The 18,017-nt window shown below is 40.7% G+C and overlaps 1 protein-coding gene across 1 annotated transcript in view; it reads left to right on the top strand.

Annotated features, from left to right (window-relative positions):
* LOC139700330 (protein trachealess-like) overlaps positions 1-18,017 on the top strand; it is a 132,892-nt gene that overhangs the window by 88,253 nt on the left and 26,622 nt on the right. The window contains exon 4 of the mRNA XM_071598969.1: positions 9,838-10,036. Coding sequence (XP_071455070.1) covers positions 9,838-10,036 — 199 coding nt within the window. The remainder of the gene's footprint in view (positions 1-9,837; positions 10,037-18,017) is intronic.

Genomic DNA, 18,017 nt, shown 5'->3' on the forward strand with positions numbered 1-18,017 from the left:
ATTTATAGTTTTAAATTTTCATACAAATTAATGATACATCAACGAAAAAGTGAGGCAGTTGATAATAGCTGAGAAATATTTGCAATCGATCAAAATTCAAATTATTGAAGTCCGCAACGCTTCAAAGCATTTTAATTATGTCATCCATTTTCAAGATTCGCTAAATAGATTTTGAGAATATCTGTAGCTTAAAGAAACATTGTTAATTCGAGAATCATCATTAATGATAAATTATTACATTGTAATTATCTAATAGCTTGAATCCTAATCCAGTCGTATAGTAAATTTAGGAAATATGCGTTCTAATCAATACGAGAACTTTCTCTCATACTCCCGTTTTCTTTCTCTTTCGGCCAGAAACTTTTATGTATGGGATTTCTAGGCCAATAACCAATTTTTCCATTGGCATGTTTAATTTTATTTAGCTTTTCCAAACGAGGCGTTTTAGGTATTTTGTGCATCAAATGATCAAAATTTAATTAAGTCCACATTTTACCGTTTTGGATCAATGTTCACAACCCTAACCTTTAAGAAGGTGTCATCTTGATTATTTTGTGCTTATAAAAGCGTATTATTAGTTAGGTACATTTGTGTACTCATGAAGACAAATTCCCAATTCGTTCCAGTTGAGAACTTTGATCCGAGGCATGATTCAAATTGAGAATATTTGTATATTTGGGTAGGCGACTGTAAATTGAAAATGTGTGCTGAAATTTTAATTTTATCTCTTAAATGCGGCCCAGTTTCTCAAACTGTCTTTTTTCTAATGAGTAGTAAAACCGTGCGATGGCGAAAACATTCTTTAATGGTAAATTTAATAGAGGGGCGCAGTTTTCAAAGCAGCATGGTGGATTTGCGGAAGAGGAGAGGAGCGGGCGCTTTCAGCGACGCCTCGGGAAGAGGCGGAGAGGCTGGCCGTATGCCGCGAGAGGAAGGCGGGGAGCGGGCGAGGAGGAATGGAGAGAGAGGGAGGCGGGTCACGTGATCCCCGGAACTGCGACATCCCATTGGTCGACGACCGCCCGCGGATCCCCTCCCATTTCTCGCGGCGGCGCCTCGCCACGTACTCTCTCCCTCTCCCACTCATCCCCCATCTTCCCCTACTCCACCCCTCCCCGCCCCAGAGGAAAGGAAGGAGAGACATACCTCTCAACCCCCTCTCACGCACCCCCTCTCTCTCTTTCATCCCTTTCCCATCCTTCCATCCACTGCTTATCCTTCCTCCCACTCCACAACCCCTCTCGCGCCCGTCCCTGGCGCCTACCGGAAGCGGGTTGAGGAGGAGGAGGTTGACGAGAGGGGAGGGGTTGGGGCGGGGTGGCGGTTGCGGGGACGGGTAGATAAGGTGGGAGGCGGGGTCATTCGCTTTTCGATTATGCGCGGGAACCGAACCGCCACCCGCCCCCATCACAAACCCCCTCTCCCCCACCTTCCCTCCTCCTCATCCCTACAGCCCTCCTCTTTCTCCCCCCCCTCACTCTCGGCTTACCCTCCCCGCATCCCCCACACCGCTCATTCCCTCCGCCCTCCCCGTGGCGTCCCCGGCCCTCTCTACACTCCATCCTGAACCGCTCTCTCGAATTCCACCCGAGCGCTCCGAATCCTTTCTTCATTTTTCGAAAAACGATATTCTCACCGCAGTTTTGCCCAAAATAATGAATAGCGTATATTTAAATTTTCCTCTGACGGAACGAACCATTTCTTTTACTAGGTTAGAGTTGTTATCTCAGCTGAAATTACGAGTGTTTTTGCAAAAATATATTTTGAATTAATACACATATTCATTTGATTGAATTTATCGTGTGACAGCCCAAATGATAAATGCACCCATTCGTCAACATATTTCTACCTAACTTGTTGCACGATTTTACGAATGAAATGTTTGCTAGGGCGGTTTCGAACGGAAAGGAATTCCTACGTGAACTGTGCGATTTTGAGTGGAGAAGTGCCAAATAATGGGAACTGAGAAATATTACTTCCGGGACTGTAAATATACGTGGCACTTGAAGCAAGGAGACAAATGGTTTTTCCTTATTTTTCTCCTTTAAATGAAAAACTAAGCCTGAACGCCTTCATTTATCCCACAGCCTGGTTTTTTTTAAGAGTAATTGCTGCTTATTCGCAAATTTTGACACCAAAAAATAGTAAAAAAAAACAAATATTTTGCATTTACGACTTCATGTATTGTAATATTGACCGTTTGAAAAATAGAGTATCCCTACTTTCTTACTTAAGATTCACAACGTAGGAAGCGCTGAAGTTATTCAAAAATTGTGAATTTTTTTAACCATGCACATGAGCTTCCGTTTTTAAGATTTTCTGTTCAGACATGCGTAACAAATTTAAGAAATTCCAAGAAAAGTGTACGTAGGAATGGAAAATTCGGGGAATTTGAAATGCGTAGTTGCACTGTATTATTTATCTTCTGTTCTGCCCTTGTACAGTCAAAAAATTAGAAGAAAGGGATGGTTAATGGAGGCTGATGGGATATTCAAATCCCAATCTACCAGCAGTTCTGTAAATGAGACAGTGTTGTATTAAAATAAACTCAGCTGCGAAGAGTCCTCAATATGCTTGTATTAACTTAAATTCAATTTGCTCCAGTAAAGGTACCTGTTGTAAATACCCGTAATGGAAATAGTTCCTCCGTTCCGCATCATTTCTGTAACTATTGCAATGTGTAAGAAACGGCACTGCTTACTTTGCATGTACAGAATTGAAACCCTTCCTCTATTTTCTTCCCCAATGGTTTTACAACGGTGGAAGTTTCATCTGGAGGTGCTTAAAAACGTTTATAATTTATAAATTTATTCTCCCCATATCCGAAACGAGTGCTATTCATCAATGCCCAACTTCGTTAAAATGGCAAAAAAATTGTTGAACACCCAGTTTGGTGAATCTCAGTGCCCACTTTTTTGTTCTAGGACAAATTTTTTTTCAGTTGGGCCTCAGTTGACATTTATTCTACATCTTATTAAACCACCGCTTCATGAATCAAGCCTAGGTCTCAATTGCTCTCTAGGTTCAAGAATTTTTAAATTTATTTAACTTTCATCCAGGGGCGGATTGTAGTTTCCCAGCAAGTGAAAAGACTTATTTTTCTCATTTATGTCCCTAAATAATTAAACTAAGCCTTAGGAAAATAATCGGAGTTTGGTTTTCATCATAACTATTTATGCGTAGAAGTATTTTAAGTGTTTATCAGACGTCCACAGCAGAAAACTGCATTAGTATTGATCAGCGATTGATTTCTTCTTTAAAAACGGAGAGATGGCACGCATTAATAATTTCCAGGTGTATTATTATCATTTCCTAGTAAGTCTGAGATTCCGGAAACCCTGCTTTATTTGGGATTAGGAAGAAAACAATTTAGATAAATGGGTGAAAAAACTTCTTTAGAGCTTACAACATTTTCCATTTAATTTTAATTTCCATTTAATTTTAATTCCTTCACGTCAATAGTCTTCATTTTTCAAAATTTTATACTCAAGTCTGATATAATGCCTAATTTCAATGTTTGTGTTCCAAAAAGTATCTGTGAAATTCTGTCAATATGAATAAAATGGATCCCTTTCTTGCCCTTTACCCTTTATTTCATTCTCTTCCCAGTAAAATCCGGATTATGGGTATGGAATCAAATTTATCCGCAAATGCAGTCTTCAACCAGAGTTTTCCCGCACAACCTCTATTCGCCATATCTCGTCAGTCAAACCGCCGTCACCATTTTTGGTTCCGGGTCACAGCGGCCCATATGTCAGCGTGCCATGACTTCGCCATCTTTTTTGACAGCCCATATTAAATGCTTGATTTCAGGAGATGGCACATGTGGGCCGAATTTATTGTTTATTTCTCGGCCGCGGAGATATGATTATTTCACCCCAGGGACTCCCGCTGGTGGCGGTAGGCCGAAACCTCGTCCCGCACAGTTTCGTCTTTAAGCCTGGTCCCCTTGAATTCGGGCTGCGTCCCTTTCCACCCTTCCTTCCCCTCTTATTCCCTCATTTCATTCCCTTTCCTTATTCTCTTCTTATGTCCTATTGCTGCATTCTTTCCTTTCGTGGAATACCCTTAAAAGTATACACATATTCATATGCTTGTATAGTCATTGAGAATTTAAGTTTCAAATCACAAGAAGGAGGAGTAAATTTGAGGAGTAAATCATTTAATTTTTTGCGGTATTGAATTAAAAAGAAATAACATAGTCATTGCATATTTAAGATTTTTTATATGTTTCTATGTTTATTCATCTAAACGTAGGTAGTTCATGCATATCATGAACGAAAATATCTTTTTTATTCCTCTGATTATTGATCTTAAGCTACTTGAAATGATTTACTCGTTTCTTCTTTGTTTGCTTTCTCCTGTAGCCCATTATTCCCTTTAATCACTTTCCCGCCTTCATTTTCCATCATTTCATTATTTCCTGAAAGTCAATGCATAGCTTTTGAAAAGGCATTGATAGAGTATGTTTGTTAAAATTAATGAACGTATTACAGAAAATCGGCGTAAATGGGTTAAATTAGAGACATCCGCAACATGTAGGAGGGTTGCAAACTCAGTAAGGTGCATTGTTAAGACAGTGCGATAGATATGGGATGAGAATAAATATAAATAAAACAAAGTGTATGCGATTTGCCAGAAAGACAAAGGCTAAGTTAAGGGTTACAATAGGATAGCCAAAACTAGAGCAGGCGGAACAGTTTACGTAGCTCGGAAGTGTTTTGGAATAGAATGGCCAAGTAATTGGGACATAAGGAGAAAGTTTGTTTGGCCAAGAAGCTTTCACAAGGAGGAGAAAATTGATGGCAGGGACTTTGAGTAAGGATGTTTAGAGAAGGCTCGTCAAAACTTTAATATGTAGAGTGGTTTTGTACTGCGAGAAGGCATAGTCATTGAAACAAGGTGATAGGCGTAGAATGGAGCCTTTTGGGTATGGTTGTAGAGGAGGATAGAAAAGATGACGTGAACTGAAAATAAAATCAACGAAGAGCTAGGTAGCGGGGAGGAAAGAGGATTGTCGGGGGAATTAAAAGAAGATGAAAGGATTGATGCGGAGTATTGTATTTTGATGGGCCATATGACGCAAAAGATTGTAATAGAGGGGTGAATGATAACATGCAATCGAGGAAGGGCCAGAAGTAGGATGGTGCTGGGAGAAAGAATATTGTTCCCGAATGGTATGTAAGTGTCACCAGACATATTTCACCGGCCATCAAACCTAAGGCCCTTCACTCAAGTATCGGATAACGTTTTCACATCAGCATTCATAGTAGCCTCACTGTCATTATTTGTTTCATGTATTGGCAGTTCAATGGCTAGAGCGCTCCGTCAATGGCTTATATTTTCGGCCTTATCCGCTATTGCTGACGTGTTAGCCCAGAGGGTGTTGAGGTCGTCTGCTTACAAGAGGGCTCTGGATCCATCCCTAACTCTAGGCACCTCCATCAGCATCCAAGATATGCGATTTTGGGTTCGAGATCTTCCGCGGAAACCGTAGGGAACCCAGAGGAATGAACTGGGAGGGGTGTGAAATAACACGCTGTAGCGCTCGGTACGAAGTGAGCTCTACCCTCGCCTGTCAAACCAATCTTCGACTTGGCCGGTGTGATGAAGCTTTTCGTTATATCTTTCCCCTCGTGTTCCCTTAGAAGAATACTTTCATTAGGTCAGAATGATTTAAAACGTGAGCAAGAATGGATCGTCTGATTACAATTTTCCTTAGCATTTTTCGTCAATTTTACTTCGTTTTTGGCTTTTTTAGGTTCATATAAGTATGTTAAGTTTTAAAATATTTTAAACTAAAGCAATAAGATTCGATCATCAGCCATTAACTGAGCGCGGAAATGCGGATGCGGGAATATTTTCCTACGTGAGTTCGGGTTGTCCTGTTAGTGGGGAGTGATTTGGCCAAGGAGAAAGCTGCACAAGGCGGGTAATTCTTTCCTGATCATAAATTGCAACAAGCAGTGTGTTACATTATGACATTAAGTATTCCATCCTATAATCAAAACGAATCAGTTGATTTTACAAGTGCATGTACAATTATACATGTTCACAATCGTTTTTTTGAACAAAAATTAGAGCCGAAAAGAAATAATGCATATCGGGTAAACGTGAGATAATAAATTAAAGAAATAAATTAAATTTACGGCAAAGACTTATAAAAAGGGTAAATAATGAAATTACCTGTATTATTGTGAATGAGTACAGATAATGTATTGTATTTTTAACTTTAGAGTAAACTTTAAATGCACGGATAAGCAGTATTAATCATCTGAGCTTCCGTGTTAACTACATTAGCAGATAATTACTTGTTTTTCTTAATCATTCCTGAAAAATAGCGGCAAGAAAGTAAAAATTACAACTAATGTCATTTAATTCAGAAGAAAACATAACTATGTACGAGTATTCGTATTCATCAAGTGTTCTGAACAAAAATTGGCCGATTCGTACTTCATAATCTATATTTCTTCTTAGCTGCCGTGATACCGGAGTCCATAATCGGAAATCAACTGTACTCATTTCACCTTGAAAAACCAAAAGCCTGTCATATCTGCTTTAATTTTCATTTGTAATCGGTTCACATCAGCCTATATCATTTGTCTGAGGATTACACGTATTTTGATGCAATGCACGGTACACTTTTGTTCGACTTTAATATGAGTATGGAGGAAAAATGCACTGGCTTAAAAGAAAATCGATCATTTGAGGAAACGTACTTTTATGGTTACTACTACCAATTGTTACATAGGCGAGATAAGTCGCACATTACATCGTCGCTATCTATTTTTCGAAAATATTTACCTAATGATAGTATTTTTTAAATACATGACAGAAACATTTTATTTCAAACCTTAAATATTTAATGTATGCTAATCGCGTCACTCCCGCCGGAAGAGAAGTATAAGGATGTTAGCAGTTCTCCCTTCGCTACTTTCAGTTAATAGTGGAGAATCGTTCTGCTGGGTTCTCTCGCTCAAAGCAACATTTACAACAAATCTCTATGAGCATATGCATCATTAATTACGGTTATGTCATGTAATAATGATATTACAATGTGTAATATTCAGTGAACTTCTTAGACCCGGGTTATTGTGATACCATTTGGCATTGTTAATAAACTCTTTAAATTGCGCAAGTCATCATTATCGGCAAAAAAATAGGGTGAGGAATAATTATTTTGCATATTCCTTTTTCATTTACACTTGCATCACATGTAGAGGTTTTCTTTCTGAAAGCCAAAGATACTTAAATTTTAACATTTTCCGATACTCGGCAACGTAAAACTCACAAGTTATCAAATACCCTATCTCTGGCATCCTCCCGTTTCGTTTTAATATTTTTGCTCCCTCTCCTCTATTCATCTTCGTTCCTCCTCCCGTCCCCTCTCTTTCCTTTCATACTTTCCTCCCCTCACCTCCTTTCCCTTGCATCAATATTCCACCCATGCCAGCACTTCGGAGGGACGCGATACCCGCTTCCGATTCGCATCTCACTCGGCGCTCCTCGGAATATTCCAGACGGGCGAAGACTCCACCTCCCTCCCCGCATCCTTCACACCGTACCCTTCCCTCAACATCTCTCCTCTCAAGCTCCTCACAGGAGCCATATCAGGGAATGTTATCACGCCCGTTCCGAATCTTGAAATTGAGTCTGTATTCTTTAGAGGGGCCGCTTTCAGCTTCCGACTAACTTATTGCTATTTGTTGTTATTTTCACCCATTTCCCAGAGCCAATTTTACATAGTATGTAGGAAGAGATGTCAATCAACATTATCCCTCCCCGTTCTTCGTTAGTAGTCTTCCTCCTTCCACGTTCTTCGACTCCCTGGTTTGTTCAACACGTCTGTTGGTAGTGGAGGTTTTGAGACGACCGACAATGAGCTGCTGTCAAAATCCCGAAGTGAACATTAGTGTTACAGTTGGATTCGCAGTAATGTTTGTTTGGCAGCTCAGATATTTGAAAATTTGGTATAAAGCTTTCCTTAAACAATAATGGACCATATTTTAGGTGCGGTTGGCACTTCAAGAAAATTTGCGAAACAGATAGCCCTCGAACGCCGCTCAGTTTTATAATAGTGGCTAAATACGTGTATCACCGGTACTATCATAAGTGGTAGTAAAGGATTAATCAAATATTTTCCTACCTTTAAAATTAGATCGTAGTATTTCAGCTAAGGATGAATCTAAGTGAGATGATGAATAGAAGTGATAAAAAGTTATAATCCCAAGTTTTGCGCTGTTTAGCACCAAAAAGCAAGCGGCGGTCTTGTTTTTGCATTTTTCCCATGCGGGTATGGTATACGATTATGTCGACATATTTTTGATTAAAATTAAATTATTCGTGGTATAAATGGGAGATATGAAATTTGGATGTAAAGTACTCTATTCTTAGTATTTCTTGGAGGTAGAAACCAGCTAGTTAGTTGAAAATTGCTGACATATTTTTAATTGAAATTATTATGACTTGAATGACAAATTGGCACGAGCTTTTTATAATTGTTGGAGTCATACGAGTTCTAATTTCGGTTATTAAACTTTGTAATCTCAAAACAAATTAAATGACTTTTAATAATAGCATAGCAGAATAAATTTCATATATTATACTTCCTACTCTTGTCTAGAGTTCCTCCTATTTCCCGGAATAGAGTTATCTCCCGATTAGGACCCGCCCAAATTATTGGTAGTTTGTTGCCTTATTTATTTGATATGAAAGTGATTTATGTCTATTTCAAAGGAACCAAAATGAGCCAAACTCAATGAAAGCCAACATAACCTTCAAGTTGATAAAATAATGTTCCAAATAAATGTGTTTCTTTATAGTTTTCCTTGCAAATTAAACCATAAAATATTTAAATTTTTATAATTAATTTTCCTGCTTGTTTGAGCAATAAAAATGAGCGGCTAATTATTGCTACAAACGATCAGCTGCTCTCAATTTAATTTATTTTTTCAGTTTCAGCAATTAACTTGATTTTACATAAGAAGAATTCAAACAGCGACAAACTCGGTAAAAATCATTCTTGATTCAGCCAAGCAATAATCGAACTGCACTAAGACTTGGAGGAATCCACTGTATTCTCTCCAACAGCCCTTCCACATCTTACTAATTCAAATCACGAATGAAATGATCCCTTCGTTGGTCCACTGATCTCTGGCATGTGTGATGCCATTGATATGATGGTGGAAGCTTTGAGCGAGAGAGGAGTCCGATTTAAGTAAGTCCGATGGACGAGTATGTTGGCCGCATGGAAGTTCCGGGTGGGAGTAGTACGATGCTTCCCCTGTGACAGGGCGCGAGAACACGAACGTGAAACTCAGTGATGCGCTCTCATAGTTCAGCTCAGAATAGCTTTATGTACGAGGGCTGCTCGGTAAAGAATTATCATTAATTCAAATTGCAGCCACATACGAAAATTATATATATATATATATATATATATATATATATATATATATATATATATATATGCATATATATGATATGTGTGGGTCGTGGTAGTAGGGGAGGTAGAGCGTTGGACTACTGACCGGAGGGTCCCGGGTCGATTCCTGTGCAAGGCACTCTGGGCACGTGCAGCTCCACCCAAGCTAAAGTGATTTTTCGGGTACCAGGTCTTCCTAGGAAACCATAACCGGCACAGGGAAAGGAACTGGCCCCCCTACCCTGATGTGTAAATTTCACATGCCGTCGGGCTTAGTACTGGGTGAACTCCTACCATCACCTACCAAACCGACCTTCGGGTTGATTACTGTGTTTATGGTTTTTTTATATAATATGTATAAAAATATATAGAAACTATAGAAAAACTCTCCCTTGCCTCCCTCCCCGGTGCAGGTGGAGATGACGGGTAGCAGCGTGTTCGAGTACATCCACCAGCAGGACCACGCGGAGTTGGCCGAGCACCTCGGCTTGGGCTTGGCGTCCTCGTCGTCCCCCGGGGGCGGCGGGGCCGGCGGTATGGCAGCCTCGCCCGCCAGTGGAGTCTCCGAGGACGGCCCGGGGGCGGGATCGGGGTCCACGGCGAACCCGGACGGTAAGTACGAATATGACCAAGGAAAAAGGATTTGTTCCAAAAAGATTGTTACAAAGGATTAAATAAACTGTTTGGACCATAGCTCCGTGTAACCTTGAGTATTCGTAATACTGCAGTTTGTATTTTTCCAAAAAATATGGACCGAATGGTGCAACGAATTTTCACCGTTATCATTGATGAAAATGTCAACTGTTTTTGTTACCAGCAATCTATGCACATATGTATTTTCTGATACCATTTAAACTCTTCGACATCTCATCCTTTTATAATTCATTACTTTTCCACCAAAAGGGCCCGGGTTCGAATCCTGAAGTTGGCAGATATTTTTCAGTGGTATCCCGATTCCTACTTGAGGTGCTTTGTGGAGAGCCCTTTGAGTGAGTACTCGTATGCCGTCCGTCGGATGGGATGTTAAATTACGGACCCCTTGGCGTCTTTCGTTAAGACTAGGCTAGGGGTTAATGCCGACGGAAGGTTTCTCCCCACTCTTCCTCCTTTCCCATCATCCCTAATGGCGCAAATTACCTCAGCTGTTGGTCGCCTCCCCCAAAACTACTACTATAATAAGGTTGTTGAAAATGGCAGGTATGCATTTACACATGTACAATGGTGAGGGGTAGGGAATAGGAGTGGAATGTTATTGGAGGGGGTAATAAGGTTTGGTAGACTTTTGGGATAATTGAACCTCTCCGAGAAAGTGCGTCATACGGTGGCAACACAAAGGTTTGGAGGTAGCCACATTTGGGGGCAGTATGGTGCTGGAGTAGTAGTATTTAGAGGAGGCGACCGACAGCTGAGGTCATTTGCGCCATAGGGGATGGACAGGAAAGGATAAAAGATAAAGAGAAATCCGGCGTCGGCAGTAGCCTACTCTTAACAAAAGTCGCCAAGGGTTCCGCAGCTTAACGTCCCATCCAACGGACGGCGTACTCACTCAAAGTGCCCTCCACAAAGCACCTCGAGTAGGGTCCGAGATGCAACTGAAAAATATTTGATTTCACGGGATTTGAGCCCGGGCCCTCAGGGTGGGAAGCCAGTGCAATCGCCACCGCACCATCTCGATCCCCATGGTGCTGGAATAGTGTATTTTGTGAAAAAATGTGGGATTTTCTTGCAAAATTAATGAAATTAAGTAATTCTCTATGATTTTTCTTCCTTTTTAAAATCTCCCATTTTTCTGGTGCGTCGAGATGCTGCCCCTTTATTTTTGAATGAGGCACTTTTGATTTAAAGTCCCAACTATACTACATATAGTCCTCTTCCAGTAGTTGATTTTTGCGTGATTGTTTATCAATATGGAGGAAGCGCTTCCTCCGGATGAGAGAGTATTGGAAGAAATTTCGATACCGGACTGAATGAACATAGGAACTTTCTCTTCCTTATGCGAATTATCTTTTCCCTTTAAGTTCTGGCACTAAAAAATTAGACCGCTGGGATTAGGCTGAGGGTCTCAAGAAGTATTTCCCGAATTCGGACGGGAAACATTCTGGTCATGTCGAATCTATAAGGGTAATTACAGTCCCTCTACACATGTGCCACATATAGTTAAAATTTTTCTCTTAACAACATGATTTTCTAATGCGCGTTTACTAAATTAGAAGAAAGAATATAAAATGAATTAATTAAAAGATGAACACCAAAAATTATCTCGTCTGTCACCAGTATAATGGTACCACATGTTTATCCTGCGAGTAACACTACTCTAGGTTCCTCTGCTTCCTATTATAACTTAATCTTTAGGGTGCCACAAAAAAATTCTATTGGAAATAATACTTCCATTTACCTATTCCACCTTCTCAAAGGCCTACATCTTCCTTTATACTGCGTCCGGCTGATAATTGACTCGGATGCATTTAAAAAATGTGGTTCTGAAGATACGGTCCATTGCATTGATGTGCAGATGTGCGCACTATGGCAATAACGGGACGCCCTGCCAAATAAAATTAAGACCATGCAAACAACTAAGAGGATTGCATGATTGTGCACAATGTTGAAAATTACATTAACATTCTTTTCTTAACATTGCAAAGTTTTTTAATTTTCAGTAATTTTTTGTTTATAAAGCTATCTGATTACATAAAAACATCGATTCTATCATTTTCCTCATAAGCATTATTATGCAAAACAATACGCTTCATTCTCTGATTTTTCAACCTCGGCGGAGCTTGAACTAAAACCGTTCGAGATGGAATACTTATGGAAGCAGGTAGTGCTAATCTTGATAAGGTACGTTTAATATGTTTGAAATGTTTCTCTTAGACATGGGCGTCATAATGGTTATTTTTTAGCGCAATTTTCATCTACGATATCATCAATGATACTTCTCCAACCCAAGCTTGTAACATAAATTACGGAGAAAAGAATGGAATTGTCGTTGAGTAAACACTTCGAGGCAGCGGTAAAGCGGGACGCGTTGATGCATCTAACTTTCGTCACGACATCTGGTTTGGAATCAAATCAGATGGGCAGTCTCCGGGAAGCACGCCGCCGGTACGGCACGCAACACTGCCTCCGCGTGAACACGCAAATCGCGAGGTCAAATTCCGTTACGGAGTTTCTTCAACTTCGCCTCGCAGAACGAGATTCACTCTCCCCGCGGATCGCGCCGTCACTCCTCCCTCACCCCCACCCCACTCCCGACCCTCAACCTCTACTCCCGCTCGCCCCCTCAGTCATCCCCTTAGCCGTGAGCGCCCCTATTTTGCGCACACACAACCCCCTACTCCTCCTCTCTCTCCCTACAACACCAATTGTTTACCTGAACGCGTCATCCCAGTCAAGCACTCCACGCAGCACTTTCCCTCCTTCCCTCCCTCTCTCTTTCACACACCCACCCCTCTCGCTGTGGTCCTCCTCCTGCCACTCCCCCCCACCATGTAGTTGGGCGGCCTTGGCTTCGATTCGTTTGCGCGGGATAATGTGGGGGTGAATTGGGGGGGGGGAATACCGCGCGCGCGTGTGTGTGTGTGAGCTGTGTGTTGCAACGGGTGGTCACACCCACCTCCCACCCCGCGTCTTTTTGCACGTCCGACTCGAGCACATCCCTAATGTCCCAGTTTTCGGAAAGCGGGTGACAACGTGGAATCTTTTTTCCCACTCCACGATGTCGCTTCGGCTCTTTTTTCCCCTCTCGAGTCTACTCATCTGTGCACTTCTCCACCAGTGTCCTGGCAAATCCCTCCCGCCACACGGTGTTTGCGACCCCGTCGGTATCCTTCGACGCACGGAAAGGTTTATGGCGTAACTGGCGAATTGCTTCATGCGTGAGACGTGAACATTCAATTTCTGGACGAATTTCCAAATTCAGATAATTTCAATCCTGACTATTCCAGTTTCGTTGCAATGCTGGATGGGTTTGCCTTAAAAGTAACTTTTTCTTCTTGAGAAATAAGTAATAGTATTTCTCCTTCTTTTTCCTGCAGTTTGTAAGAGATGCTTCGATTTTATCCATTTGATTTCAGTGATCTATATTTAATGTCCGAGTAAGATAAAACTGTTTTATGTAACCCAGAGGTAAAAATTACTACTTTGTATTCAAGCCGAATGATATTTATTCTTTAAAATTGTTGCATTCGATTCGCTTTACTTTTTTTCGCCAGTTTTGAAGTGATAAGTTATTGCGGATCAAATTTCTCAATTAAAATTCTCTACTGTTTATTAAGGTTTAATGTATTGTCATAGTCAATGTTGATTGAAGGAAAACATTCTCAAATGACAGATGCATGGAATCAAATAAATAAACATGCGAAGAAGTAGTGAAATGGATAACCCCACCGGTTTAGTAGTAACATAGGAGTCCATCCGTTGATGCAGTATAATATAGGTTGTAAAATCAGAATATGAAACCTGGAATGTTAAAATGTATTATCTCCCCGAGTGGCGTCAACAATGTTCTCGTCTGATCAACTAATAGAATTTAAAAACCTTGAGTGTCTCATCTTTTATCTGCTCTTTTGGGATTCAACTCCGTTAATATTCCATGACCAATTACCACTGGTTTTTGCCCTCCCCCATCTGTCGCTGAATACGAAAATCCACGCGTTGAACTCTCTGCGAACGAGTGTCCTCCAAAAGCTTTGGTGGGAAGCTTTGTTAGCAGTGAATGTGCGCCATGAAAGTGAAAGACGGGTGTTTGAATTAGTTCCCGGTATTGAGTCTCAATCAATCGCTTGATCGAGCGATTTCCAGGGTAGGAGTGTGAAGGGGTCGGGTTTACGGGGGCAGGGCGTAGGAATGAGGGTCGGCGGCGGGGCGGGCATGAGTGGTGAAAGAGAAGCTGTGTAGATGGGAAGGGGAGGGCAACATGATGCTGCACCTTGGTCTGCTGGCCACAGACACGGCACGGATTGATTGCTGGCCCAAAACGGACTCTCCCGATCGGCTGCATCGAGAACCGGTCTCAAAGAGGGGCAAGAACATCCATCCCCTTTACTTTCACGCCTATTCCACCGGAGATAATGTGAAACACTTTTTTCGCGGGCGCTGTGAGAAGGAACTTCTTCTCTTTTCTTTATTGGGAGCGATTTTTGTTTAAACTAATTCCTGCCGGTTCTTTTGGTGCCTGTCTCAGTCACTCCCGTCGCTTGTAGCGGCGTTGCAAAGAATGGGAACGATTGCTAACGAGGCCGTGTGTGAGAGAGGAGCGTGCACAACACTTTCCAGGCCCTCGTGGCTAAATTAGGGTTACCCTTGTTGTGCTTTCATATACCCTACAATTTTTTAGGATGATGTAAGTACGGAACAATTAAGATTAGAAATGAGAATCTCTATTTCTGAAATATTCTGAAAAAATTCTACCAAAATTCAGTTATTATTGTTATAGGTAATCTACCTGTAAACGTAGGTTTTAGATGGACACAACTACCAAAAAAATATATTGTCTCTCCTAGCAAACCTTACCCAATAAACCACTCTACAATAAGACCCTTTTATCTTCGCTTACTTCCTTCCGTCAATGTCCCTATCCTATTCCTGCTCCTTCCTTGTTTGCCTACTATTCTACCATCTATCATAGTTTAATTAATTAATAAGCTTCGCATCCATTTTTCCTTTCCATCTATGATTTCTCCCAGCAATATCCTCTCCTTCCCCGTCATTACAAGCGCATCTTCATTTATATCCCTTTCTGTCCACTTAACCTTCTACCTACCCACTTTTCAAAAGCCTTCAATCTATGCCTATCATTAAGCAATTTCTGAGTTTACCAAAATTTTCTGATTGACGCATCAATCAAAAACATGCTTCCGTCTTTAAAATGATTTCAAACTTTAGTCTCACTTCTAAGTCCCTACAGGTTGCGAAACTGTAGTCATTTCTCTGGTTGTATGTTTGACGTTTCACGAAATTAAGATTAATTTTTGAGCATCTAATTTTTGCTAAAAATTACTCCTTCGCTCCAAATATGTGCTATATTGTACAATTTAGTCTTTGAATGCATGGTGGTGTAATAAATGGTATTATGATTTATTTTTATACGGTTGACTACAATAGGCTTACTGTAAATACCAGAATAGATATGTGTGTGGCAGGAATATTTAGCATACAACCCCACGGTTACACAAGTATTTCTTGTATTTTTGCCATTTAAGATGCTCTTGTGAGCAGATTAAAGATTTCATGAATTAAACTAATATGGAGGATGTTAGCATCTTTCTTCCACGTTGGTGAATTGTTCGTCCTCATCTGCATTTCCATTCCATCTTTCCATTCTTTCTACACTACTTAGTAGTTTCGCTCCATCGAATAATTTACATCCCACACGATTCTCCCGTGTATCTAATTATTCTACTGCATTAGCTTTAAAAAATGTAACCAATTCATGTAAGCACATATTTACTGATGTTTGTTTTACATATGAATACATAAATATCCACTGTGAATTAAATGTTAAATTATAAGGAGTAAATTTTGTTTCCTCATTCGAAAGCATTATTTTTTTTAAACGGTAGATTTTGCATAAAAAAGAACTAACAGACGTCACTTCATGCAAACTTTTCGTATGCCTGCTAAACTTGGAAAATGACATTGTAGAAATATTGATTGGTTTTTATTGATCATCATTGTGGAAAATAATAACGCTTTAATTTCATAAATATAATTTACATTTTCCCAGGTAAACAGAAGCGGTTCCGAAAGCTGAAAAATAACCGCAGGAAAGGGAGCGATCATTTATGATGTTGCCTGCCTTAAGAAAACGTACCGTACGAGCAGTAAACGAGCTATAAAGGCTGGCGACCACTCTCGAATACAAATGAGGCCACACGTAGACTAAGATTAAATGTGAATGTTTACTTGTACTTGTAGGTACTAGTTAATGGTATTTTCGCTAATTATATTAATGGAGTAATTTTCTTTTGTTTTCTATTCTATAAACACGTGTTCTCACGCTCACTAACATCTTAGGCAGGTTGGGTTAACTATTTCCATCATATTACATTCCTTCTTTATTTAGAATTTTTCTTGTTTAGCAAAATTTCTGCGTTTAAGTTTTGAGTCAAACTAAAATATAATCGTTCCGGATATGTTATATGTATTTATGAGCAAATACTTTATTTACAAATTTGGAAAACCCTGTTTCATCCCTTACATATACGGAAAAACTGTGTACCCCATCGTGTTAGAAAACTTTGAATTCATGATTTTTCCTCACGCAAATGGAAGAATGAATATCATAATCTGGCTCCATTTTCGTGGCTGGGGTGGAAGAGTAGGGCGCGGGTCGGGGATTCACCGAGGCGTATCACCAGGAATGCCGACACGTCCGTGGGCGCCGCGGCCGGCAACTCGAGTTTTATCATTCCGTGCTCGCCACCTTAGCCGCCCTTCCGATCGTTTGAGTCATCGAAAGATAAGCGTCGGCGACGATACTCCTCCCCCTCCTCTCTCCAACTCCCCATCCCTCTCAACCCCTCCCCCAACCGTTGGAAGCATTCGTCAACTTCCTGGAATACACGGGCGTCCATCGACATCCGAAATTCAGCACACGGCCATGGAGGGATTGTCCACTGACGGCGCAATCATAATACTAAGAATGATAATAATAATAATAACCATGTACGTCGCGGAGAAGTAGAAGGGGTGAGGATCTTGTCTCTCACTGTGCGCCGGGTAGGGCTATTCTCGCGTTCCATCGGTGGGTGACCTAGGGCAGCGGCCTCCGTGTTCGGCGTGACGGTCACTTGGTGCCGCTGAACGGTAGGCCGGAGGGAACTAGTGCGTGTAGCCGCGGAAATCGCACGTAACCACAAGTGGACCCCTTTGCATCGGATTTATGAATTCCACGCGAGGTCCGGCGTGGTAGCTACACTTGTCAACGCGGACTATGGAGTAAAGAATGTGGTTTTCGACCTGTCCTCGAAGGCATCTCACGCCCTTTTTTTGCCTAATATCACGAGGCCACTTTGCACGTTTTCTTGTTTAAAGGTGTAAAATGGTGCCCCGATCAACGCGTAAATCAGGTACTCCTCTCTTAAATCCCTGGGGTACAACAACTGTGTCTTAATATTCCAATTAACAATCCAATCAAATTTTTGAAATATTTTCAATTTTTTATGTTATGTTTTCCTCGCTTATTTATTGCTTATGTTTCATGAAATAAGCATTCCATCAATAAATTGTGCGAAAAAACCGCCAGTTCAGGCAGACGAGTAATGCAAATACTCGTAAATTTTTACGTATTTAAAGGCCACAAATATGAGTAAATATATAAAAAATAAGGTTTCTAAAGATGTGATAACTTAAAGCTGCATAATTGGTACTAATATTTCTCCTGATGAATATTATCACGTAAAATATATTTTTTCGGGAGGTTTCCTCGTAATGAAGAAACAATTTTAGTTCTTTCAATTTAGGAGCGTCTTATGGGCCGCGTAGAAGGAAGCAAATAGAAGGATTGAAGTAACTCTTTGAAGGAACTCTGTTCTAATTACTACCCTGTTAGTTCGAAATAATGCTATAGGTATTTCTTGCTATTCTCGGCAAC

The sequence above is a fragment of the Hetaerina americana genome, unplaced genomic scaffold, assembly GCF_022747635.1.
Source record: "Hetaerina americana unplaced genomic scaffold, ioHetAmer1.1.p SCAF_10, whole genome shotgun sequence".
Lineage (NCBI taxonomy): Eukaryota > Metazoa > Arthropoda > Insecta > Odonata > Calopterygidae > Hetaerina > Hetaerina americana.